A 25,314-nucleotide genomic window follows, 5' to 3' on the forward strand; every position below is an offset into this window, starting at 1 on the left:
GTGTTTTTACGTTATGTAAGGAAGAGTGAATTCTGAGAAGCTGGTTTTTTTCCCCTCTGTTCCCATTGTAGTAATAGTATTGGTTTGTAAATAATTTAATATTGCATGTCATATACATACTGTATTAATATATCCTGTATACAGTATGTAGTAAGTGCTGTATCATATACCTTTTTTCATTTTTGTTAAAGAGCTTCAGATGAATTAATGTACAATTTGAAAGATTTGGTAACCTTCTTAGTTTGACTCTTTGCCTCAAGAAAGTGAAATGGCCATGTAACAAGCTTTAAGTCTATTTTCTTCCTGTATCTTTAGAAGTGTATCATAAAGACTGGGAATGAAATGCCCCAGAAATGTTGGACCAGGGAATAAAAGAAACAGAAATTGTTTTACCTGCAGGTTAGAGGGATCATTAGGTGTATAAGTTGAAGTAATTATTTGTTTTATTTCAGAAAAGGCAAACCAGAGTTCTAAGGGGAAAATGATTGGGTGCTATTTAGGCAAAACTATTTGTGTTTTCTCTGAGACTTCTAGCAACTTAATGTTTAGTGTGACTGACAATTTAAAAGTAGCATGCTGCAGTGACAATATTTTGTCTGTAGATCCTTTCTCTGAGATATTTTTGTATAAGGTTTCCAATTACAGCATTGACAAACTGATCTAGTTGCATTAGTTTCTTTTCTTTTCTTATTGAGTAGGTGAGCTCTACAGCCAAGGCCATTCTGATGCATCTGTTGAAGGGACGATTAGTAATGGCAGTATTGACTTGGAACAAGTTTATTGAGGCCCTCTGTCCCATCATTCCTGTTTTGCAGGTACTTTTAAGTGCTTTAATCTGCATTTGATGTATGAAATCATGTGAACAGCAACACTATCATGTTAAACAACAAACAGAATATTCACCTAAGTAGCAGATGGAAAATAGATTAACAGTAATATACCTACAGACTTGTTTTGTCAGATGTCCAATGGAGAAATGTTTAATGTCCTAATGCCAGTCAAAGTTACTACTTTGAATTTGTAGACAAATTTCAGCCTGGTATTACTAGAATGTGAAACTTTGAAATGTTGTAGTAGAAATCGGCAAGTACTGACTGGGACTTAAATGGTTTGAAGATATGGGTAGATAATCCAAGTATAGATTAAAACATTGCATGCTTTTTAAAATTAGTTAATAATTATTAGAATGTCCCCCATATCTTAAATTTGAAAATTTAACTCTTCTGTAATGATTCTGTAATTTTCTGATCAAGTATGCACTCAATAAATAGCAATATGTGTAAGCTGTATTTTGTGCATATTTTGATACTTGTTTTTTTGGTTTCTTTGTTTCCAGTATTATAGAAGTGTCAAAAGTCAGTATTATCCTTGGACCTCTGTCTTCATATCTGTGACAATGTGCAAATTTTCTTTTCGTTATCTTTATTCTTGGCTTGATCTAGTGGGAACCTTTGCCTTCCTCAGTCTGATTTTCAGCCTAATTGCTCCATCCAGATTCTTTGCTGTTTTTTCTCTAGTGCTAGAAATTTCCCTTCTGCATATAGTCTTCCAGATTAGATATTTTGCTGCACCTATCTGATGTCTGGTTTTCCTGATATCTGGTTTTTTTGACTTATTTCTGTCTCTTATTTTACTTAGCTAATATATCCAGGTATACTTTTTATCTTCGTTTTCTCCAAAAATATCACTTTTGATAATTACACCTACTTATTTATATCACTGCTATATATTCATTCATTGCCTGCATCTCAGTATTACCAAAAGTTGAAAAAACTTCTTATATAACTTAAGCCCTTCCATAAACTGCACAAAAATCAAGGTGAAAATGGGGAGAAATTGCAAATAATATGGGCCATGAAATAGAAGGCTCAGACAGAAGAATATGCAGAGGAAATACACTGAGACCTTGAAAGTGTTGGGAGAAAGGTTACTTCAGAGCTTTCTCGCCCAGTAATGTCGGCTTTTCTGTGTTACCCACATACATACCTTCCACTGATATTCAAGATTAAATAGGTGTGGGTTTCATATAAGCTGTAGGCTAAACATGTGAGAGAACTTATCCCTGCTCTCATTTTTGTGAGTAGAATTCTCCTGTATTCTATAGCCTGGAGTGGCTACGTACAATAGATACTTGAGGAGAGCGTACAGGAGGCCTATATTTACCTAACGCATATAAAATATGTTGTGTTTTACTTTAATGTTTAAACATTTGCAGTGTCACTACTTGACGTAACTGATTCTGGTTTGCCTTGTTTGTGTCTGAAAATGCTTTGATGAAATATCTGAAAATATAGAAGATATATGAAGAATTTAATGTTTTGAAGTAATTTTCTTGTAGGGACTGAATTTTATTTATTGAAATGGAAACTGACTTTATAGAGCAGCATCATGTTAACAGATTGAAGGGGAAAGCTTCAAGTCAAAGTACCTCTGGGCCATGTAAAAATCTTTATTTTTATTTGTATACAGGATCACTTATTAATTTTTAAAATTGTTTTACAGAGGAATATTAACCTGTGGAGATTGAATGTTTTCTTAAAAGTTACTGCTTTTTTTTGGGGGGGTGTTGCTCCTTCCCCACCCTCCTGTAGCCCCTAAAAGGGGAATTACCTTGTCTAATTTGCTAAGTTAGTAAGTGGATTTTTTAATGTTGGAAATTTTTGTTTGTTGTTTGTTTGGTTTAGGGTTATGCTGATACAAAAGATACGCTTGGTAACTCTATCCTGACTTTGAGTGAAACAACCTCTGACAAAGGAGAGGGTATTCTCCCTAGAACTACTAGACTACGGGCCGCTCTGCGTCTTCTCTTCTCAAAAAAGCGGTTGTAAGTAATTCCCTGTAGCATTTCAGCACATCTTCTAATGTTGATGACAAAAATGTCTTCACTAAAAAAATGATTATTATGCAGTGGGTTGATTTGAAAGGTAGATTAATCAATATTCAGTTGCATAAGTACTTCCTCTCCACACTGTATGAATTTCAAAAACTAATTCATTTTTACCTATACAGCTAAAGCTTTACAGTATGAGGACTTTTTATATTTATTTTAATTTTTTACTCCTTTAGGGTTCGTTCTATAGCACTTAAACATTTAACATTCCATCTTTTGAATGAAGAAGGGGCAAACCTGAAACGCCCTCATCTGCATGGTAGTGTGCTTTCCAGCATTTTAAACTTATTTATTATAGAAAGAGCTACTGAGCTAAAATTGGATGGTAAAACAGAGTCAATATTTAAGGTGAGTAAACTCTGTCTAAATATTGTGTCATTGATTAGCTCTTCTACCTGCCCAGTCACTGAAGTTAACATTCTGAAGGTTGCAATATTTCATACAGATTGGCTTCCTTCATGAAAAGAAATCAGTTCGTATATTCTTTCCGTGTGAACTTAAACAGTAGTTTCTATGCTACCCTATGCAACAATAAGAAAAGAATTCCTTCCTTCCTTCTTTTTTCTTTCTGCAAATAAATTAACAGCAAGACTTAACTTGAGTACAGAGAGCACAGGTCTGTTCTGTTTACAACAATTTAATTGTGCATGGATAGAGTCTGAATTTTTTTTTTTTCTCGCATAGAGTTTTTTTTTCCCCACAAAATAAATTTTTACTGAAACAGGCACAAATAATTTTTAGTATGAAATATTCTAAAACAAATTAAAAATTTATGTCTGTGTTTCCTTAATAGGGGTGCTTTTGCAAAGTGAAAAATAAATTACAAGTATTTGACCTATGGGAAAACCTATCTCTCTTTTTTTGTTGTTGTTGTTTTTCTTTTTTTTTTACCATCTCCCCTCTATTCTCCTTCCTTCTTTACCCTCAATGTTTTCAGATTAACAACATGTTAAATGCTAAGATGTTTGCCGTCTGGAAAAAAAGACTTTTCTGGCTGCTCATTGTACACTTGATTTATACTCTTCCTCTACATCCTTCAAAAAGTTAGGACCTAAAATTTGTATGGATATGTAGGATTATTTAAATTTCTCTAACCCTATTGTCATTAAAAAGTCAGTCCCCTTCACAGACTTAGAAGCATATTCTAGCATTTCTGTGTAGTGTTGAGCTTTCTGTAGTCCTACATAAATTAAACATTATTTGTTAGAAATCTGCATCTGTTCTGCACTAGAAACTGTTGTCTTGTTATATTCCACAGGTATTATTAGATATTTGTTGCAAAAAGATTGCAATCTAATCCTTTCTTATTACATGCATGTGGAATGTAATCAAATACATTCTAATAAGGAATTTAGATATTTTTATTTTCTACTTTCTGTTTGGAAGTTTGGCTGGTTACCTTGTTTCATAATAGTGTAGTGGATGTAAATCTAACATAGGTTTACTTTTAGGCAGAAACTGTTGAAAAGCTGTATGACATCTTGACTTCTGATGCTGTTGACCTAGTTTTACGAAAGTCTGCAGCCGAGCAGCTAGCTATCATTTTAGAAGGTAAAATTCTTCAGAAGATTTGTATTCTGTGCTGATAATTACATGAGCTTGCAGTTTTGCTAGGTTTTCTGTACGTTTGTGCTAAGGGTACTCTTTGTAATTTTTGTGTGGTGTTGGACCAGAATTCTAACACTTGTGGAAGATCCACCAATTCCAGTAAAAAAAATTAGTTATTTGTTGTTATTGCTCTCAAGAATTAGAAATAGTGGTCTTACTATTTAAAAAAACAGCTCCCTTGGGTAATAGACGAGTAAGCTGAATTCTGTAAGCTTTGCAAGAGCTCTTTTTTCTGCTTTTCCTTTTTAATGTTTGTCAGTTTGTTGATCTGTCTCAGAACTAACGGTGCTTCAAATTTTTTGCTATTGCTAACTCAATACTCGGTCTTGAGTGAGGGAGACGATGGTCAGTATAAAATAAATGTATTTTTGGTGGTGGTATATTTTAATTAGGAAAGTAATTCTTAGATTACACAGGCTAGCTAAAGGGTTTTTATATTTAGTGAAGAATTTCTTCTATCATTCTGAATTTCTTACTCCATTTTGAGTTAGCCTAAGTAGTAACTACAGTTAAAATGGATTGAAATGTCATTTGTGTGAATGAGGGTTCACTAAACTCAAGCTAAGCTTCCGTGATTATACCTTCTTTCAATATCAAGAGACAGACTCCCTGTGGCATTTCATCAAATATGTTTGCAAGGAAAGTGTTCCGTCGTTTTACTATTTATGATTTAAGTGACTAATTGTAAATTTGCATCAGAGCTGCTTTTTTATAATTGTGTTGCTCATATGGGGAAAAATTATGAATTTTGGTAAAGATCTGATTGAATTAAGATGCAAGTAAGCAATCTTGCACAGAGTATTATTTGACTCAGTGCAGGGTCATAACTGTAGAGTTTCAAACCTGGATGTTTGTACTCTACCTACTCAAACTAATTCAAGTATGTTTTCTTGAAGGAACTCAAATCCTAATGATAGAACATAATTTTTTCACCATGGGAAGGTGAAATCATAGATAATATTAAAATTAACATTTTTCTTGTCAGAAAAATAGTCACAAAAATGAGGAAACGTCTACTTTGTCTCATAAAATACATTTAGTTATGGTTGCCAAATTTTCAGATGTCAAAAGATAATACGAAACATAGCATAGGAGGAAATTGTAAAGGAAAAAACGCAGCTTTATCAGGACAAATTTCATATGAAGGATCACTTCATAATTATTTAAAAAAACCCAGCAAATACAACTAATCCTAATGACATAGCTTTGTTGTTGTTGTTGAATATTCTTAAACCAGATGCTCTGAAGGGTGAGATCAGTGGAAAATACTCTTATGACGATGGAGTAAATACCATTTTTAGTTCCATATTAAGCTGTTGAAGACTTTTTCAACGTTACAAGTGAAATCCTCGTTTGACTGAAATTGAGTTGCACGGGGGATCACTGTAATTGTGGAACATAAAGTTCTTATGGGAAGTTATGTAGGATATTTGAGTTAAGTGTTCAAGAGGCTACTATAGTAAGATAACAAGATGTTGAGGAGGCTTGCCTTTGTAGAGCTAGAGCTGTACTTGTTCTGTTGATTGGCAATTTTGGAAACTTGTTCTCAATAGCAAGAGTTTGTGATCTTGCTAAAAGAAGTTTAATATTAAAGTGGTGCAGAAACAGTGATTCTTACTAACTTTTGTTTTTCCTACAGATACCAAAATGCATGGCATTGTGAAAAAGTTGGGTGCGATAGAAAAGATTTTGGCTTACCTTAATGAGTGTATACATGTGGATGGCAAGGTAAAACTATTGTTACAAGTTCTTCTGCAAGCATTGCACATCATTACAGTAGTAGAATTTGCCTTTTTCTGCACTTGTAACGCTAATCTTTGTACATTAATACTGCACAGAATACAAATGTTTAGTAACAATTGTAACTGCAATGTGTATTTTGTTTATTATATTTTTGGTAATGCTAAGATTCTCTTAATGAAAGAAGATTGGTTTGCCTACTTATGAGAATAGTTACACAGAGAACTAACTGTGTTTGATGTGGTTCTGAAATACACCAGAACTTCCCTGAAGCTTTCCCAGTAGAGACAAAAAAAATAATTTTTAATGATTGTCCTGGTTTCAGCTGGGACAGAGTTAACTGTCTTCCTAGTAGCTGGTATGGTGCTATGTTTTGGGTTCAGTATGAGAAGGATGTTGATAACACTGATGTTTTCAGTTGTTGCTAAGTAGTGTTTAGACTATAGTCAAGGATTTTTCAGCTTCTCAAGGCCAGCCAGTGAGAAAGCTGGAGAGGCACAAGAAGTTGGCACAGGACACAGCCAGGGCAGCTGACCCAAACTGGCCAACAGTGTATTCCATACCATGGGACGTCCCATCTAGTATAGGAACTGGGAAGTGGGGGCGGGGAATCACCACGCAGGGACTAGCTGGGTGTCGGTCGGTGGGTGGTGAGCAATTACACTACGCATCATTTGTATATTCCAATCCTTTTATTACTACTGTTGGCATTTTATTAGTGTTATCATTATCATTCTTAGTTTCTTCTTTTCTGTTCTATTAAACCATTCTTATCTCAACCCACGGGTTTTACCTCTTTTCCCGATTTTCTCCCCCATCCCACTGGGGGGGGAGGGGGGAGTGAGCAAGCGGCTGAGTGGTGCTTAGTTGCTGGCTGGGGTTAAACCACGACAATGACCTTAAAAAGAAAAAAAAAAAAAAAGGTGTTATTTTATATCATAGTCTCTAAACTTAAGTCCTGAAGCAAGTTATAATTAAAAATGTAGATTCCCACTTACAATAACATCTCCTGGCAGATTGAGTTTCAGGTATAAGTAATTTTCTGACCAACAGAAGATCAGCTCACCAGGGAGGGTCTTAGGAGATAAGATCACATTTAGAGTTGAGTGTATATCTGTTGTAGATGACTGAGCTTTCCGTTTTTTTAATATTCTGATCTGATGCTTGAATTTTTCTGAAATTCATTATTTGAAATAATTTTATGCAAGCTTATTTAGGCTAAGTTCCTCAGCATCCCTTCACTGGATAAACTTCGTATTTCTTAGTTTGCTTGCATAGTATTGTTATAGTAGTCCAACAGTCCAAATCCTGAGTTATTTTAAGAAACCATGATAATTTTTATATAGTAATGACTTCTTTCTCCAAAAATGTACAAGAGAAAAGAACTGATTGATACTTGGTGGTATTACTCTTATTTGTCAGACTAATGAAAATGACATTCTTCTTTGGTAATGGTAACTTTTTTTTTTTTTCCAGATTATCAGTATCTAAGGTTATTTTATCCCTGTAGCATTAAGGAATGCCTAGTCCAATTCATGATAGCTTGAATATGAATACTTTTGTAAACCACTGTCAGACCCAGACTGGACAGACCAGGGAGTGCATGTTTAGTTTGAAATTCCCTTGGGCTAGATTAAGGTGAAGCGACACCAAACGATCAGTTAAAAGATTTTATTTATGACAGAAGCAAACTGAACTGGGGCGGGGTAGTAGGTGGCAGGGTTTCTCACAACGGGAATTGGCATAAGACTACTTCTGTAAACCATGTAACCCAGGGTAACCATATACATCAATTCAGGGAATAAGGAGATCCCTCCCGTTGAGTCCCGAGGTTCAGAGCAGACCCCCTTGCTTTCTAGACTCTTCCTCAGAGAAGGGCCCAGGAGCGGCTGGATGCACTCTTAGTCCCAGACTTGGTCAACGGTTTTATGTCTTAAAGGGATCAGGTGTAGGGATTGTGGAAAAGGAAAAAGAAAGAGAGAAGACGACAGAGAGAGAAAAAAGAAGAGAGAAAGATTTCACAGGTCCTGGGTCCACTGTTGGTCCAGGCAGCCGAGGGGTCCAGTCCCGGTGGGCTTGTGCACCTGGGGCTTCAGTTTGTGTCCTTTTATCATTCTTGCCCCTCCTTTGGGTGGGCACCCAAACTCATCAGGCTAATGAGCAGTGTATGAGCCTTTGGGCTTGGGGGTCGTTTGTGGAGTAACTTCTTCCCTGCAGACATGGCCATTGTTTGATCTTTGTATCAGAACAGGGAGCTGCTCGCCCTCCAGCACGCCCTCCGCCTCCTGTTGCTGATGTCTGAGCTGAAGGGCTTTTCACCTTGGTTCCTTGCTGTGCAGGGTTTGTCTTTAAGCAGAACTTGTCCCACCACAATGTTTGAGACGTTAACTCTTCCAGTGTCTCACAGCCATTGAAAACCAGTTGGAGAAATTGAAATATTGGGTTCTTCAGGGTTTTTTTACTGTGTTTTTTTTTTTTTTTTTAAATGTCAGGTTTTCACTATCTTACCTTTTTGTAGAGATACAGAGTAAAGCAACTATTGTTTTGTTTGGATAGTGAGTAGATATTAGCATAGTTACTTAATAATACAAAAGTACAAGCATGGGAGATACATTGCTTTAAGCAGAATCTTCGTAAACAGGTAAGGGTCTAGGATAAATTTTAAAACAATGTTTTTAGCCCTTTATAAACTCCAATTTAATCCAGGAAAGGCACAGGCAACAGCTCTCTAGGGGCTGTGACGCCTTTCTTTTTCATATATAGCTTGTGGAATGTAGGACCTCTATACTAAACAGGATGTTAAAACTTTACATGATGAAAGTTGCAGAGTGTTTTAGAGGAGAAATCTAAAATTGCACATGTTGAACAATGAATGGTTTAGATAAAGTCAGCAGGAGAGCCTAAGCTGACAGCTGTGTATGAAATTTCACTTCTTCAAGTGCTAGCATTCAGAAATTTGTTTGTCAGCTCTGTGTTCATAGAAGTTTTGGATCCCAAAAGCTCTGTTCTGTAAAATAACCGTAAAAAGTTTCCTCTGAAAAATAACTAAGCAGTCTTACTCCTGTCTCTTGAGCACAAGCAGTAGAGGTCCCATCCTTAGCTCCCTCAAGCTTTGACAGTTCAGACTACTTCCCAAAAATCCTAAAATCAATAGAAAAGAAAAACAAACAAAAAAACCAAACAAAAAACCCCTTACATGTTCTTAGAAAAGTGGCTACCAAGAAAAGGATAAAGTAGTAGACAGAAAAAACACCATTTAAATAAGTCTTTATATATAGCTGTGCAAAAGACTTTCCATACTAAATAAGCAGGGCTTTTGTTTATTCGATATTAAACTAAACTGTATTTGGTGATGCAGTTTACAAAAAATTTTAAGGCAGAACCTCAGACAAGCCACGTAATGATACTGTGAAAGACATACTGTCTTCTCATTCTTAGGAGCAGTGACTTTGGTCATATTTTTGGCCATTCACTGATACTTTAACTTTTAGCAAACTCCTTTCCCTTTAGGTTTCCTGATCTGAAAGGTTGGGACCCAGACAATGAATGTGACACAATAAGCTATTTGCATTTAAAAAAAAAAAAAAAAAAAACCACACCAGAAAAACCCCCAAAATTTATATGGTTGTAAATATTTGGGTTTTTTTGGAAAACCTTCAGCTGACATATGCTTCTTAAAAATAGATATTTTTGAAAGCAAATGTTATAATTGTGTTATGATGCCAGAGACCAATAAAATGATCATCAATTACTAATAAAATAAAACAAGAAGTGTATAAATATTTTCTAATCAAAATGCACTTATCTTCTGGATGAAATGTGCTTGTCTAAGAAAGTTCTAGGTTTCTCCACTATAAATGACGGGATGGATTGCTTTGTAGCATGCCAGTTTGAATTAAGCATCTCGTAATAGATGATCCTCATTGTTATCTGTATTTAATTTTTTTCTCTCTTCCTGCAGCTTATGGAATCCATAGTGTTACCATGTCTAACACTCTTACGCAAACTTGTGTATGCTGACCCAGTTGTTCGTCTGTCCCTAGCACAGCAGTCATCTTTACTGCTTTTGCTATTCAGAGGTAAAGATTCTATTTTGACTGTAATACATGTGGGGAAAGAAAATGTGTAAAATATGGTTAGACATTTAAGCAAAAGCCTTCTTAAGAACCTTGGATCACTTCAGAGTCTCTAATATTTAAAGATAAATCATTGTGTGCTGGTGTTACCCATGTTGTGCCATCTGTTGAAGATGTTGGCAAAATGACTGTGGAAATCAGTTGTTTTTAATGAGTGTCCTTCTATGTATTATTAAATGTCAATGTTTTCCTAACACATTATTTAATATCTTTATTTTATTCAGTTTCCCTGATATTCCAAAATGATCATGCTGTTTTAACTGAAACTACAGTATTGCTTTGTCTTCTGTTGTTTGATGAAGTAGCAAGGACAGAAACATGGTATGAAAAAACAATTTTATATGGCATATTCTCTAGTCAAAATTTAAGGATTTAATGAAAATAAGTTTTTATATATATCCAAACAAATTATGGCCCAAACTTTTATATATCCAAAATTGCATATTTGTAGGCCAAACAAATTGTTTCAGTACTTGGGTTGCATGCTGTATCAGTCTACATGGCATATTTTTGCACTTTAAATACTTTGTACCTCAGTGTTAATTTTAAGTTTACTTTAATTTTCAAAAAACCCTGATTGGTCTGTAATCCATCTTTCCCATAAATGGGAACTACACAAATCAAATAGCTAGCTGTAGGCAAGCTTTTTTAAACTTAATTAGAATTCTCCTATTGACTTTGGCTTTTAAGTGTAGCAATTTTCCTTAAACCATCAGACCTTAGCTTATGATATTTTATTATTTGAAATTTGCATATACTTCAGAAAAAATATGCTTTTAGAATTCACATACATGAAATATACTGAAAAGAACTATAATGCGTATTTTTTCTCTAATATAAAAAAGGAAACAAGCATATGCTTTGGTATGTTATCTTTAATTTCATTTTTATGTGCAGTATATCTTCAACAAGTATTCTGTATGTGTGTGATTAAGAATTATCTTAATATTCCATAATCATGAAGAAACACTGTTTATTCATACAAGTTATTCATCAATGGGTTACTAAAGAGCTATCTGGAGGAAAAAATACAGCTATATCTGAATAATAAAAAAATAAGTGTCTCATTAGTAGAAAATCTAAGCTTAAAATAGACAGTAAGAGCTATAACTTAATCTTTTGCAGGGCTGATGGCATAACCAGTAATGATACTGGCCTACCTGCCTTCAGTTTACCTGTTGCTGTTGTTAGAAGGTATGTGTGGGTAGTTTTTTGGTTTGGTTTGGTTTTTTTAACAGTTAACTTTGCTGCTTTCCATTTGCTGTCCTTCCTGAAGTATGGAGGTGGGAGAATGGAGGGAAACCTTTGATGTAAAATCCAAAGTTGTCTGCATGTTAAGCATGGAGGTTTTTTTCAAAGTCTTGTTCTCTGAAAAAGATTTTCAAAAACTTTATTTGCAAATTTAAAATATTGCTCTAGTAGAGCATTTAATTAAAAAAAACCCCAAAAACAAAAAACAAAAAACCCCAAACCAAAACAAACCACAACTTTTAAAAACTTTTTTTTTTTTTTTTTTTTTTTAGGTATCATCTCCCAGTCAGGATCACTGCTCATCATGTAGTTAGCCCTAATACTGTTGTGGTGCCATTGTCTTCTGAGTGTTTGACTATGAAACCTGTGTCGGATATGCTTAAGATGGCTTGGAATCTGTCATGGTACAATGGGATTGAAAACTTATTGCAACTGATAAATTACGAGAAGGAAGCAGAAACGTGAGCCATTTTATCTTGATTTTAAATCCCAATATATTTCAATTAAATTTGTGTTCCATAAGTTTAAATAGGTTTTCAAGTTCAAACAGCAGCTCAAGTTGTTACTGGTTTGAGAATGCTGTCCTTTTATTTTAAACTTAAAGGATCACATCCCAAGAGGCTGTAGATATATTGTCACAGCTAATGTTTTACCTAAATTGCATTTATACATGAAGTCTAGAGCTTGATCCAACTTTTATTGGTGATCAGGCTAATTTCAAACAATTTTAAGGGCTCTGTGGCTGTTTTTCTCTGTAGTCTTTTTTTTTTTTTTTTTATTAGGGAGCTGCCTTTTTTCCCCTTTATAGTTGCATGATTTAATTTTTCTCTTGGGGATTTAAATTTGAAATAATTCTTTTTTAATGGTAATACTAAGAATTATGGTAGATAATGAAGAAAATTCCCTTTACATCCTTTGGTTAGCTCTTGAGTAAGCATAATTTCTCTCTTTGAGACTATTTTGTGTACAGAACTTAATGTCTTAGATTCTTGATTTAGTAGGACTGAAATGCTTGTATCTACATCTCTGTCCATGTTGGTAATTTTTTAGTTTTTGCTTTGTGCGCCTTAAGGGGTCCTACAAGTTTTATTAGTAAGTAGTGTGGTTCTGAGCCATTGGAAACTGCAGTTATTGATTTGAGAAATCATTTTAATTTTAAGTTCCCTCAGGCAAAAAACAAAGCAATGTCTTAAAAAGAAAATAGTATAGTCCAAGTGACCAACATTTACAATAGCATGGAAGAAAAGTTCATTACAAACAGTGTGAATAGCACCTTTCAAGTAACTTTGAGAGGTGCCATTTTTCCAAAGAATCCAAACAGCTTGGCATTTAAATGTGGTGGTGTCACGTCCCAATTTCTCAGGATGATGACTCAAGTTTGCTGATTCCCAGGTCAGGATTGAAGCTGAACTATGCCAAGGATCCTTTAACTCACAAAACTCAACTTTTATTCGCTCACAACAAGAACTGGCACGCTCACCACCGAAATTGGTATTCTCAGAACAAAAATTGGCATGAAACTATGTCAGTAAACGGTGTAACGTGCTAACCATGCATCACCAAACATATACTACAGGCCTGGCTTATCTGGGAGTCAGCTGAGGGAAGACAGTAAGGCCAGCCAAGAGCTCCAGTTCTGGTGGGCTTGTGCCCATGGGGCTTCAGTTTGTGTCCTTTTATCATCCCTGCCCCTCCTTTGGGCGGGCACTCGAACTCATTAGGCTAATTAGGTAGTCTTTGGGCTGGGGGCTGGGGGGTCGTTTGGGGAGTAGCTTCCCCTTCCCTGCAGACATGATCTTTCTCCATCTGTGGTGAGCTGCCCTGTTCAGCACATTAGAACAGCACCTCAGAACAGGGAGCTGTGCACCCACCAGCACAGCCTCCCCCTCCTGTTGCTGATGGGCTTCTTTTCACCTGTGGTTCATTGCTAGGCAGAGTTCGGTGTTATGCAGAACTTGCCCCACCGCAATGTTTGAGACATTAACTCCAGTCTCTCACAGGTGGTGGTGTTTGTTATTGTTGGGTTTTGGGTTTTTTGGAGGTGGAGGGGAGGATCATTGGTTAACAAAAAATTTTAACGCAGTTTGTGTTTTGACTTGTCATTTGAACTGGGAAGTGAAGGAGTCAACACTCACTGAAATAGTTTGTAAAGATACTGGCTGTTAATCATTTTTCTCTTATGCCTTTTCAGATTTTTAGACTCACTAAAACTGTCCTCAGAAGACATTCTTATACTCAAAATAACTCACACAAACTATGGACTGCAGGATTGTCTTAATTCAATCATTCAGGCAGTATCCCACAGGGATGTTAGGGCTGCTCTCACTAGGCTTAGTTTTTACATTCTCAATGACACGCTTGCATTGAAATGCAGTTCTGGGTCTTGTGGAACCACTTTGAAGAGCATTGTTTGGCAAAAAGCAATAAACAGGTAAGTGTATTGACTACAGGAATCCATTAAAGATTATGATGCTTAAATTGTAAATTTACTAATTTTCGTATTTTAAATTTATGGAATTGATTGTCTATGCACCTCTGATCTTGATATATATGTGTTGTTCCCTGTGTCTGCTGGAAGGACAATGCAGCAGGGCATAAGAAATCCAGCAGATTCCTGGAGACCATCAGTGACAAATTCCTCATCCAGGTGACAGAGGAGCCAACAAGAAGTGCTCTGCTGGACCTCATACTCACAAACAAGCAAGGGCTCGTTAGAATTGTGAAGGTCTATAGCAGCTTTGCTGCAGTGACGGTGAGGTGGTGGAGTTCAGGATCCTGAGAAGAGGGATGAGGGCACAAAGCAAGATCACAATGCTGGATTTCAGGAGAGGAGACTTTGGCCTCTTCAAAGATCTCGTTGTTATTGTCTCATAGAATCAGGCCCTGCAGGGAAGAGAGGCCCAAGAAAGCTGGTTAATATTCAATGATTGCCGCCTCCGAGCTCAAGAGTGGTCCATACTAGGAGGCCTGCATGGGTGAACAAGGAGCTCCTGGCAAAACTCATACACGAAAAGGAAGCCTACAGAGGGTGGAAATAGGAACAAGTAACTTGGGAGGAATATAGACACTGCCCAAGCGTGCAGAGACGCAGTTAAGAAAGCCAAAATCCCACCTGGAAATGAAACTGGTGAGGATGGCAACAAGAAGGGCTTCTATAAGTACATAGGTGACAAAGGGAAGGCTATGGAAAATGTGGGCTCACTGATGAATGGGACAGGGACCCCAGTGACACAGGACATGGAAAAGGCTGAGGTCCTGCATGCCTGCTTCACCTCAGACTTTACTAGCAAGACCAGCCTTCAGGAATCCCAGGTCCCAGACACCAGGGCGAAAGTCTGGAGCAAGAAAGACCTACCATTGGTAGAAGAGGATCAGTTAGGGAACATGTAAGCAAACTGGACATACATAAATCCATGGGCCCTGATGGGATGCACCCACAAGTGTATCTTGACTAATGTAATTTCCTGTCCACTTTGATCAATCAAGGTGATTGGGAGAGGTGCCTGAGAATGGGAGGAAAGCAAATATCACTCCTATCTTCAAGAGGGGCAGGAAGGAGGACCCAGGGAACTATAGGCCAGTCAGCCTCACCTCAGTCCCTGGGAAGGTGACAGAGTAGCTAATCCTGGAAACCATTTTCAGGCACACGAACAACAAGAAGGTCATTCAGGAGTAGTCTGTATGGATTCACCAAGGAGAAGTTGTGTTTGACCAGCCTGCTGATACTCTTCTACAATAAAGTGACTGGCTTGGTAAATGAGCATAGAGCAGTGGATATTGTCTACTTTGACTTCAGGAAGGCTTTTTGACACTGTCTCCCATAAGATCATTGTAGAGAAGCTCATGAGGTATGGGCTGGATGAGCAGACAGTGAGATGGATGGTAAACTGGCTGAATGGCCAGGTCCAGAGGATGACGATCAGTGGTATGAAGTCCAGTTAGAAGGCAGTAACTAGCAATGTGCCCCAGGGATCAATACTGGATCCAATTCTGTTCATCTTCATTAATGATTGGGATGATGAGGCAGAATGAACCCTCAGGAATTTTGCTTATGTTACAAAACTGGGAGGAGTGGCTGATATGCCAGGGTTGTGCTGCCATCCAGAGGGACCTCAAAAGGCTGGAGAAGTGGGCTAACAGAAAACTCATGAAGTTCAACAAGGGGAGGTGCAAAGTCCTGCACCTGGGTAGGAACAACCCCATGCTGAGGTTCAGCAAGCTGGAAAGTAGCTTTTCAGAAAAGGACCTGGGGATCCTGGTGGACACCAAGCTGAACATGGGCCAGCAATGTGCTTTTGCAGCAAAGAAGGCTAATGGTATCCTGCACTGCATTAGGAGGACTGTTGCCAGCAGGTCTAGGGAGGTGATCCTTCCCCTCTACTAAGCACTGGTGGGGCCACATCTGGAGTGCTGGGTCCAGTTCTGGACTTCCCAGTATGAGACATGGACATACTAGAGAGTCCAGCAAAGCACCACAAAAACAATGAAAAGACTGGAGCATCTTTCCTATGAAGAAAGGCCGAGGGAGCTGGGACTGGTTAGTCCGTAGAAGAGAGGGCTCAGAGAGGGGATCTTGCCAATGTGTACAAGTACCTGAAGGGAGGGTATAAGGAAGATGAAGCCAGGCTCTTTCCAGTGGTGCCCAGTGACAGGACCAGAGGCAATGGGCAGACACTGAAACACAGGAGGTTCCCTCTGAACATCAGAAAACGCTTTTTTACTGTAGGGGTGACTGAGCACTGGCACAGGTTGCCCAGAGAGGTTGTGGCGTCTCCATCCTTGGAGATACTCAAAAGCTGCTGGGACATGGTCCTGAGCAACCAGCTCCAGGTGTCCCTGCATGAACAGGGTGGTTGGACCAGATGACCTCCAGAGGTCCCTTCCAACCTCAATGATTATGTGATTCTGTAATTTACATACACAAACCCAGCAAAAAGTAAGAATACTGTATTTAAAATAAGGATATTTAAAATCCATAGGTAGGCTTTGCAATTATTATGAATTGCTAGTAATTACCTTTTTTCTTTCCTGTCTGTGAGCCTGTTCAGATTTTTCTACCTTTTATTATATGCAATTTCATGCTTACTACATGTAAATACACTTTTTAATATATATAGCAATTTTATATTATAATACACAATAAATGTACAATAGTATTTAAGTATAATGATTTTTATGTAAAAGTATTTAAAAATATTTAATATATATGATATGTATAATATCATAAATATAATTCCGTATTTGCTATATGTAAATATATGTAATATACGTATTTACTCTATATAAATTCCACATTTGCAGGTGACTTCAGTCCTGTTAGGCCAAGATCTTAAACTCTCCTTTAATGTGCTACAAGTATGAAAGTAAATATTTTTGTTTGTATTGCAGGTTTCTGCAAGTGCTTCCAGCTTCTGTGGAGGATGAGAAGCTCTTAGTAGATGTCTTAAGATTTTTAAACAAATTGCTTAGAGACCAGAGATCAAGTTTGGAGTCAGACCATCTAAAGTGGATTTTGAAATCATTGCTTAAAAATGTAAGAATATACCTGAGAAGTTAGCTGTAGACTGTAAGAAATTATATAACTGTGAACTGGTTGGCTGGTTTTTTTCTGGTGAGTTCATTCCTCAAGCAAAATGACTTCTATTAACAAAAGCAAGAAATAGCAGATCTTGTGGTATTAATGTCTGCTACTTTGTGGTCACTGCTACAGTTCTAGTGTTTGGGGAAGTTAACTTCAAGCAAGAATAAACTTCCTTCTCTCTTTTACTTGGTATATGAATTGTTTCTCTAAACTCAGGTATTACGTTTGCCAGAAGGAAACAACATCTACCTGTGTGTGTCTTGCTCTGGTGTAGTTAACTATGGTAATACGGTTGTATAGAGCCATATAACTATAGTTAGCTATGCATAGCTCTGTGCAGAGCTCTATATGTACATATAACTAATATATGATATGGTTAACTATGTAACTATACATACATATGTGTGTGCGTACATATACAGCTGTATAAAGTATGCTCAGCTACATAACTATGTATGTATTATCTATGTAACTTAAAGGTTGAAGTTCACACAGGTGTTTTGGAACCTTCTGTTTGGCAGAGAGATATAAATGAATGTTATCTGTCTTGCATTAAGAACAAAACCTGAAAGTTAGGACAGAAGTTTTTGTTTCAGTGTGTCTGTTGCTTAAGTTTTCATTTTAAATGGTTATAATATATCTAAGTAAAATATTTTTATAAGCATGAGGAAGGTATTATATGAGTGTACAGCTCAGTTGCTGTAGTTAAAATGCATGTATAGTATTGAAAGAATGTAATTTTTTTTCAGTTTTCTAGAATCCTGTGCTTTCTATTTGAGATCTGTTCTATCCCATACTGCTCATTTAAGATGTGTAAAATTGGAAAGTATAAAAATAAATGGGAAATGAACATCATAAAGCAGTATAAAACAACTTTTATATTTGTCAAAATATAATAATTCAATCTTAGTGTATAAAAACAATAGTTAAATGCCAAGGATAAAAGTGATGGCTGCAGTTTTAGAAGTTTGCAAAATACTGTTCTTCACAAAGCAAGGGCATACTGCCCAAGTGCAAGATCATTCATGGTCTTACAAAGGATATCATATGTTAAGTACAGTCTACATGCACTTCCATTTTCCGATTTTAAAATACAATCTAACCATTTCAGAAAAAAAAATGCTAGTAGACTTCATTTCAGTTACTTACAGAACTCAGGTACTTCAATTTATATGGATAACTGGGAATCCTATAAAATTTTGTAAGTATGGCCTGTTCAATATATTAATATAAAATCGTTCTATCAAATGATTTCAAGTTTTTCAAGCAACTGAGACATACAAGATACAACTTGAACTAATATTTTTACTACGTGTTTTCTGGTTTTTGTGATCTGGTTTTTTTTATTGCAATTTATTGCTGTATATGACTTTTCTTTCATGCTTCAAAATACACTTTGTCATGGCTTAATGTGAGGAAATTTTAAAGGCCTTAACAGTAGATTCTTTTATGGCATTTAGTAGATTCAAGATTCAAGTAATTGGTAATTATAGGAATTTCTTACTATGCTTTTTACAGAAATAATTCTTAGTAAAATAATCATGGAATTTGTGATTTATAGTGTGCGTGATTTGCAAGCTCTCAACAGAAAAATGGCTTTAGTGTGGGTATTAAAATAAGATTTAAACAATGCATTATGTGACTGTATTTCTATTCTTTTCTTTTAGAAGCCAAAATCCCTTTTGGGCCTGCTGGTGCGACCAGAATCCCAAGTGCAGGATGAAATAGATGAAATACAGACTGCTGTCAGGCAGCAACTGGATAAAGAACTCATTCGTCTTTTTAACACATTGTTATTTTGTTCCATGTCAGTGACTGACAGGTACAGTGTAAATGGACCTGCCAGTGTAATTCTGATGGGGGATTATAATATCTACTGCTGCTGTATCTCTGTCAGAATTTGGATAGAATTACATCATGACTCAATCATTTTAAACTGTAAAAATGGAATATACTCGAAGTGAAGATCAACATTAGATAGGCCTTTTTCACAGTAAAATTAGGAAATTAACTGGGGAACTTGGAAGAGCATGTACTAGTCACTTTTTCAGCAAATGATAATTAAACTGCAGAAAGAAGATGGGCTATTTTTTTTTCAATGCTGGAAATTTGCACAAGCAAATGATAACTCGGTTGATTTTGTAGCATTTGTTTATAGCAGAGTAAAAAATTGAAGTATTTGAGAAATCAACAAATATTTATTTTCATGGAACTCCTTTTTGGCCTAATACAGTATATCAGTGCACATTAGTGGTTATTTAGGACAGTTACTTCCAGCATGAAGTTCCAACTTTTTTCTGTCAGTCAAGCAAACACAGAAATTAATTTCTGTTATTTTTTTTCCTCTGAATTTGTAATACAACATCTTCTCACACTAAATCTTTCTGTCCAAGTGTATTCTAAGAGATACTAAAATTGCAGCTTAAGATAATATTTGTTTTAATTAAGTGCCACAACATAACAGTTTGTAAAGATACTTTCAAAATGTTACCTTCATCATTCTTCCCACACAGTTATTAATTTTCTAAAAATTTTGCCAGCAGGAAAAGGGAGGAATACAGAAATCCCTGCTAGTTATATCTCACACTCCTGTATTTTCTATCTACCTGAATTCTAGATTGATAGTATTTTGTGGGAAATATTTTTAAACTTGTCTCTTGAACCACAACAAACATAAGCTTTGCAACTCTTCTTGTTATGTTATCCATCATCTTCAAACTCTTGGTCTTTATTTAACATGCTCCTTAATAATTAGAGTTACATCTAATTTGCCCTATTTTGGTTAAGCAGCCCTGTTATAAGCAGATGCAATATTATGCTTTCAGAACCTGGGTGAAGCTAGAAATGTCAAATTTAATTCCATGTTAATTTGCGCATAAGGCAATAGTAACTAATTGAGATGCTGAGACTCATAGACTTAACAGTAAGAAGAATGAGGCGTTGGCCTCTTGTAAAATGATTCATTATAATAGCTTCATGTTGACAGTTGATTTTTTTTGCTTTTTACAATTAAACCAGAGAGGCCTTGGAACTTGCTGGCTCTTTCAGAGCTGAGCTGGCTCTGAAGCTGCTACAATGCTTAAGGCTAACGGATGCACCACATTTTTACGGACTTCCTTCACTGGAGAGAACATTACAAGGAATGGTTCATGTTACCGCACTTCCGGACTGGAGTACCTACTCTGTTGCAGCTGAATCTGTCACAATTTGTAAAAAATATTTAACAGGTCTTCTTGAGGTAAGTAGCTTATGATAAAGAACCGTGTAACGACACTATAATTTTTAGGATGTACTTCTAGTGAATATCATTACTAGGAATAGGTGTAGGAAAGATGCTCTTTTCTGCTAAGTAAATACCAAAAATATGGAGGCTAGATTGAGTGATGTGTATCTGTACTTATGATGATAGGTTATATTGTGTGTGCTTTCATCCCCTATTTAAGAGGTAATATAAAGTGACTATAGTTTAAGCAAGATGAAAATTAGATGTGTTTGGGTTTTTTAATAACTGAAACTTGAGAGGAAAAATCCAAGATCTCCCACAGGCAAAATCCATGTGTGAAAGGGAGTCTGGGGGAGCAGTAACTCATTAGGTGGGTTATTAACACTAAGAAGGCAGAAAAGAGGTAATTCAAGATGCTGCAGTTTTTGGGAAGCCAAAATTTCATTCTTGTTTTCAGTGTTCTTATTTGTTTGGTAAGTCCATGAATGTGACAGGCAATTAGTTTTTGCTCCTAAAATTTCATCTTTTGAGAACTCCAGTCTCCTTAAAACTGTAGGAAAAGCATAGATCTGGCTTTCTGATTGTTTTATGAGTATTCAGTAAGGTAGGTGTATTTAGAAGTTTTCTTTGTAGTTTCAAATACTAAAATCTATTTGTTGCATTGGTAGAGGCTTGGAAAAGTCTTAAAGTAGTTTTGATTCATTTGTGATTCTGAATGATGTGAATAGCAACCAGATAAGTGTCAGGAAAGTTTGTATACAGGTGATAATCTGTTTGTGATGAAAAAAAGATAGTCTTTTAGGGGGAAGTCTTAACCTGCCAAGATTTCTTGAGTAGAAATAAATATTTTAGAGCTATTTGATTAGATGAGTTCTGCAGTTTGAAATCTAGACTAAAAATGGTACCAAGGTGATAGATCGTGCCATGTGAAAGAAAGATTATTAGTAGACAAAATCTTAATAAATGTTATGGAATGAAATCAACTGGTAATACATAAGCTCTATGTGCAGAAGAATTATGCAGTTTTACTTGCCTAAATATGAAAGTAAATGTAGGTTTCTTTTTGAGGGGAGGGAAGAAAGTGGGTTTGAAAGGAATTCTTGTGGAGTGGGACACTGAAAGAAAGAACAGCAGCAAAAATGGAGAGGTATAAATTGCCATGCTTTGGGGAGAAAAATACATCCAGAAGTGTAAGTCTTAAGATTATAATTTTTAAAAAAATATTCTTGGGCATGTTCTGTTGAAAGCAGCATGCTTTTTATTGTAACATGTATGGTTAGATATTTGGTTAGAGACCGTTTATTTTATGTTATGATCCAGTGACCTTTATTTCTGTTCATTAGAATTTGATATAGAAAGCTGATATATTCATTCCAATTCAAATCACAATAAAACATGTAAATTACCCTTTTTCTTGAACACAGAATTTTGAAAAGAAATTATATTTTTAATTCCAAACATAGCATAAAAAACTGGGTACAATAAATGGACTGTTTGCATCAAAAACAAACTTTTAGGTTTCTGTTCAATATTGTGCTTATTATTAAGCTCCACTCCATTCTTCATTTGAAGAAGCAAATAAAAACCATTGAACTTGAGAGGTTTAACTATATAGGAAACCATTGTGTGACTGAATGACTTATAAATAAATAAATTCTTAAATTTCAGCTAAAGATCTGCCATCTTTTCATGAGTTTAAATTATGATTTAGTAGTGCATAGGACAGTTTGTACTCTACCTGTGTATTACTTACAGTAAAGCTACCATGAACTTGTACCCCCACTCTTAGGTCATCTCATCGTTTTATGTTGAATGGGGAGGAAACGCTATGTCTTTCATGGGAAAAGGTGTTACAAAAAGCACAGTTCTTTGCTTGCTTCACTTATCTCATGAAATGATGGCTCAAGCCAAGGATACAGTAAGTGCATTACAGTTGTCCTTATCTTGTCATTTGTGAGGGCTACGCATGGATGTATTTTAACTGCTAAAATTAAATGATGGATTTTCAAATGTGGTGGTGGAAGATGTCTTATATTGCAACAGATAGTAAAAATGAAAAAAAAAATCAGGTAATCTCATTTGGTATGTAATATTAGATAAATTAATAGAATAGAGTATAGTATACAAGAAAGTTGAAGATTCAGTTCTAAACTTACTGAAATAATTCTGCAACTAATACTGTGGATTTAGAAAGGTCTTCTATCAGAATAAGGTATAATTTTCTGTCTATAAAAAATGAGAAATCAAGGTTTTATGTAGGAGGAATAATTTTAAGGATTTATAACAGCATTATTTCTTCAGCCTTGTGTAGATAAGAGGCTTTCTAATCTGTTTACACATACATATGTGTATTCTTTCACGTGTGTGTTTTTATATGTAGACATGAAAATATATACGTACATGAAAGAATTATTGTCTCACTTATAAACGGAGCTATCACTACTTACTAGCAAAATTTATGTATGTGCTTTGTGTCCATGTGTGTATTTTTAGAGCTAAATTTTTGAAAGTTTATAAAAAATGGCCTTCATCCTGAAGCAGTTAAAGCAAATTCAACAGTTTAGTGTAATCATTTTGGAGAATTAATATCCACTGTTGTTAATATCTGTGACAGCCACAAGTCAAAACCTTTCAATATGATCAAGGGCATATGCAACTAGAAAAAGCAGTATACCTGCTTCTCTGAATTCCAGATTTCTTCAGTTCTGTACTCCTCCTTCAAGATATTAAGTGCTGACAAAGTTTATTAAAATTGCAGAGGGACGCAATATTAAGTACACTGCAGGAAGACTGCAGCCTCCAAAGAATTAGATCATAAATGCATGGATGAGGGAGTGGACTTGTTTTAATATCAGTCTTGTAGAACAATACGTATAGTAGCATAGTGATCGGTGGCATTTTTTGTGGCTATAAATCATAATCTGTGTATACAACAGTGTTACTGTCTAGATTGTAGTAATAACATATAATCTCAAAGAAATTTTAAATCTTGGCTGTTGTTTACTATCATGTTATTTAGCATCAAATCTTCCAGAAAGAGAAATACAAAATTAGCCTTATTCCTCTGTGCAAGCAGTGTTATACAAGAGGTGCACTGAATAACTATGATTTAGAAAAATAAATAAATTAATGCTAACTTTAAAACGCACAGTCTAACGACTTGAAATAAAAACTAGTTAAAGCAAGTTATTTTTTTGCTCAGTAGCAGTATTATGAACCGGTATGGTTCTTCATTATTAGAACCACCCTGTTAAGTCACATATAAGATCCTTTAGCTCATACTGATGTAGGAGTTTGTAGGAGTACACAAGAAATGGAGCATATACTTAGGGTATACTAGAATTGCTGCAATGTTTTATTTGCTTGCTATGGTATAATTTCATTAGTCTTGCTTTGCTGACCTGTTTTGTATTTAATTTTGTACATTAACGCCCTCCCTCTCCAAATTCAAAGATTGTAAAATACTGTGGGTTTTGTAATTAATATTGTGTGTATTGCGAAGATCCAAGAGACGCTGCTCCAAATAAAACATCAGTCATCTATTGTTTAAAAATATACAAGACTGAGATGGTCAGAAAACACATACATAAAATTTTAGGTATCATGATTCATTATGAACTTAATGCATTGTTTGTGCACTGCCATGGTTAAGCAGAGCACTTCGCAGGTATGGGGTTTTTTCTGACCTGAACTAAAGAAATTAATTTGCAAAGTCAAGTATGATTTCGTGAAATCTGCAGCTAAGTAGTATGTGGTATTGTGCCTGACTTTATTTAATCACGTGGCAGGTGCATGAAGAAAAAAGAATTAATTACGATCAAAGAAGTAATTGCATGTTCTTATTTGGTAGTTTTCTGCACATGTATAATATAAGAGAGAAAGACAGTTAATGTTAACAATAAGCAAAAATAAAAAATGTAAGGAGTAAATTTTGAATAGAAATAATTGTCCCAGTATTTCAAGTAAAGTATTTAATCTCTCTTTAACACTGCTGTCCCAGTTCTATGAAGAAGACAACACAAATTTAATTTTACTCAGTAGGTGAAGTCAGGAGGTTAAATACATGTTTATAGAGACAGAATCAAAATTTTTTCCTGGAATATCAGTGTTGTGTGCATTTAAAGTGTTCTAGTATGTCAGTGGTAGCTTAGGCTGTTGGTAGACTGGCATGGCATTGAAAGAGTTGTAAAATAATTTATTAATATATTTTCTGTTTCCTAATCAGGACTGGATATCTCTTTGGTCTTTGCCATACGATAACAGTGAAGAACAAGCTGCTTCTCAGCTAGGTCTGGCGTGGCTGATTCCTTTATGGGTGGACAGAGACCCTGAGGTTAGTTAACGCAATGTTAAGTTGATATCTTATTTTTACCCTTAAGTATTTGCAAAATTTTTGTTTCATTTTGTTTTGCATTATTTAAAATGCTACTGACTATATCCTAAATAACAGTAACAATAAAGTTAAGGAGAATGTTTCTATATAAATGTAATCTGAGAAATTCTTCCCTACATCTTCTGTCTTCTATGCTTTCATTAGTCACTGATGATCATGATTCATAAGCACCTTTCGTTGACATTGCTGTTACTTAGCTGCCAAGCAGAAATGTTTACATGAATTACAAATTTAGAGCAAATGTATTTGATGCAAATCTGTTAAATTTTGTTTGCTAAATAGAACTATTTTATGTGGTAAAATATGAAGGATATTGAAGACTATCTTAATATTTTTAAGTATTCAAAAATCTATTTTATTAATTCTGTCATTTTTAATACGCATAGTTGTGATTGTAAAGCCAGAGAAATATAGGAAAAGAGGTTGTTACTTTTTAAATTATTCCCATAAGCTCCAGATTCAGTTGATACAACTTAATAATTTAAAAAATGT

General features: G+C 35.6%; 1 protein-coding gene across 1 annotated transcript in view; it reads left to right on the top strand.

Annotated features, from left to right (window-relative positions):
- The window catches only part of RTTN (rotatin), a 91,617-nt gene that overhangs the window by 25,241 nt on the left and 41,062 nt on the right, over positions 1-25,314 (top strand). The window contains exons 16-30 of the mRNA XM_069778880.1: positions 699-815; positions 2,685-2,824; positions 3,067-3,238; positions 4,342-4,441; positions 6,138-6,226; positions 10,200-10,317; positions 10,599-10,695; positions 11,500-11,568; positions 11,898-12,086; positions 13,817-14,056; positions 17,014-17,158; positions 18,874-19,028; positions 20,225-20,444; positions 22,219-22,347; positions 24,655-24,762. Of these exons, the coding sequence (XP_069634981.1) occupies positions 699-815; positions 2,685-2,824; positions 3,067-3,238; positions 4,342-4,441; positions 6,138-6,226; positions 10,200-10,317; positions 10,599-10,695; positions 11,500-11,568; positions 11,898-12,086; positions 13,817-14,056; positions 17,014-17,158; positions 18,874-19,028; positions 20,225-20,444; positions 22,219-22,347; positions 24,655-24,762 (2,088 nt within the window). The remainder of the gene's footprint in view (positions 1-698; positions 816-2,684; positions 2,825-3,066; positions 3,239-4,341; positions 4,442-6,137; positions 6,227-10,199; positions 10,318-10,598; positions 10,696-11,499; positions 11,569-11,897; positions 12,087-13,816; positions 14,057-17,013; positions 17,159-18,873; positions 19,029-20,224; positions 20,445-22,218; positions 22,348-24,654; positions 24,763-25,314) is intronic.

The sequence above is a fragment of the Haliaeetus albicilla genome, chromosome 3, assembly GCF_947461875.1.
Source record: "Haliaeetus albicilla chromosome 3, bHalAlb1.1, whole genome shotgun sequence".
Lineage (NCBI taxonomy): Eukaryota > Metazoa > Chordata > Aves > Accipitriformes > Accipitridae > Haliaeetus > Haliaeetus albicilla.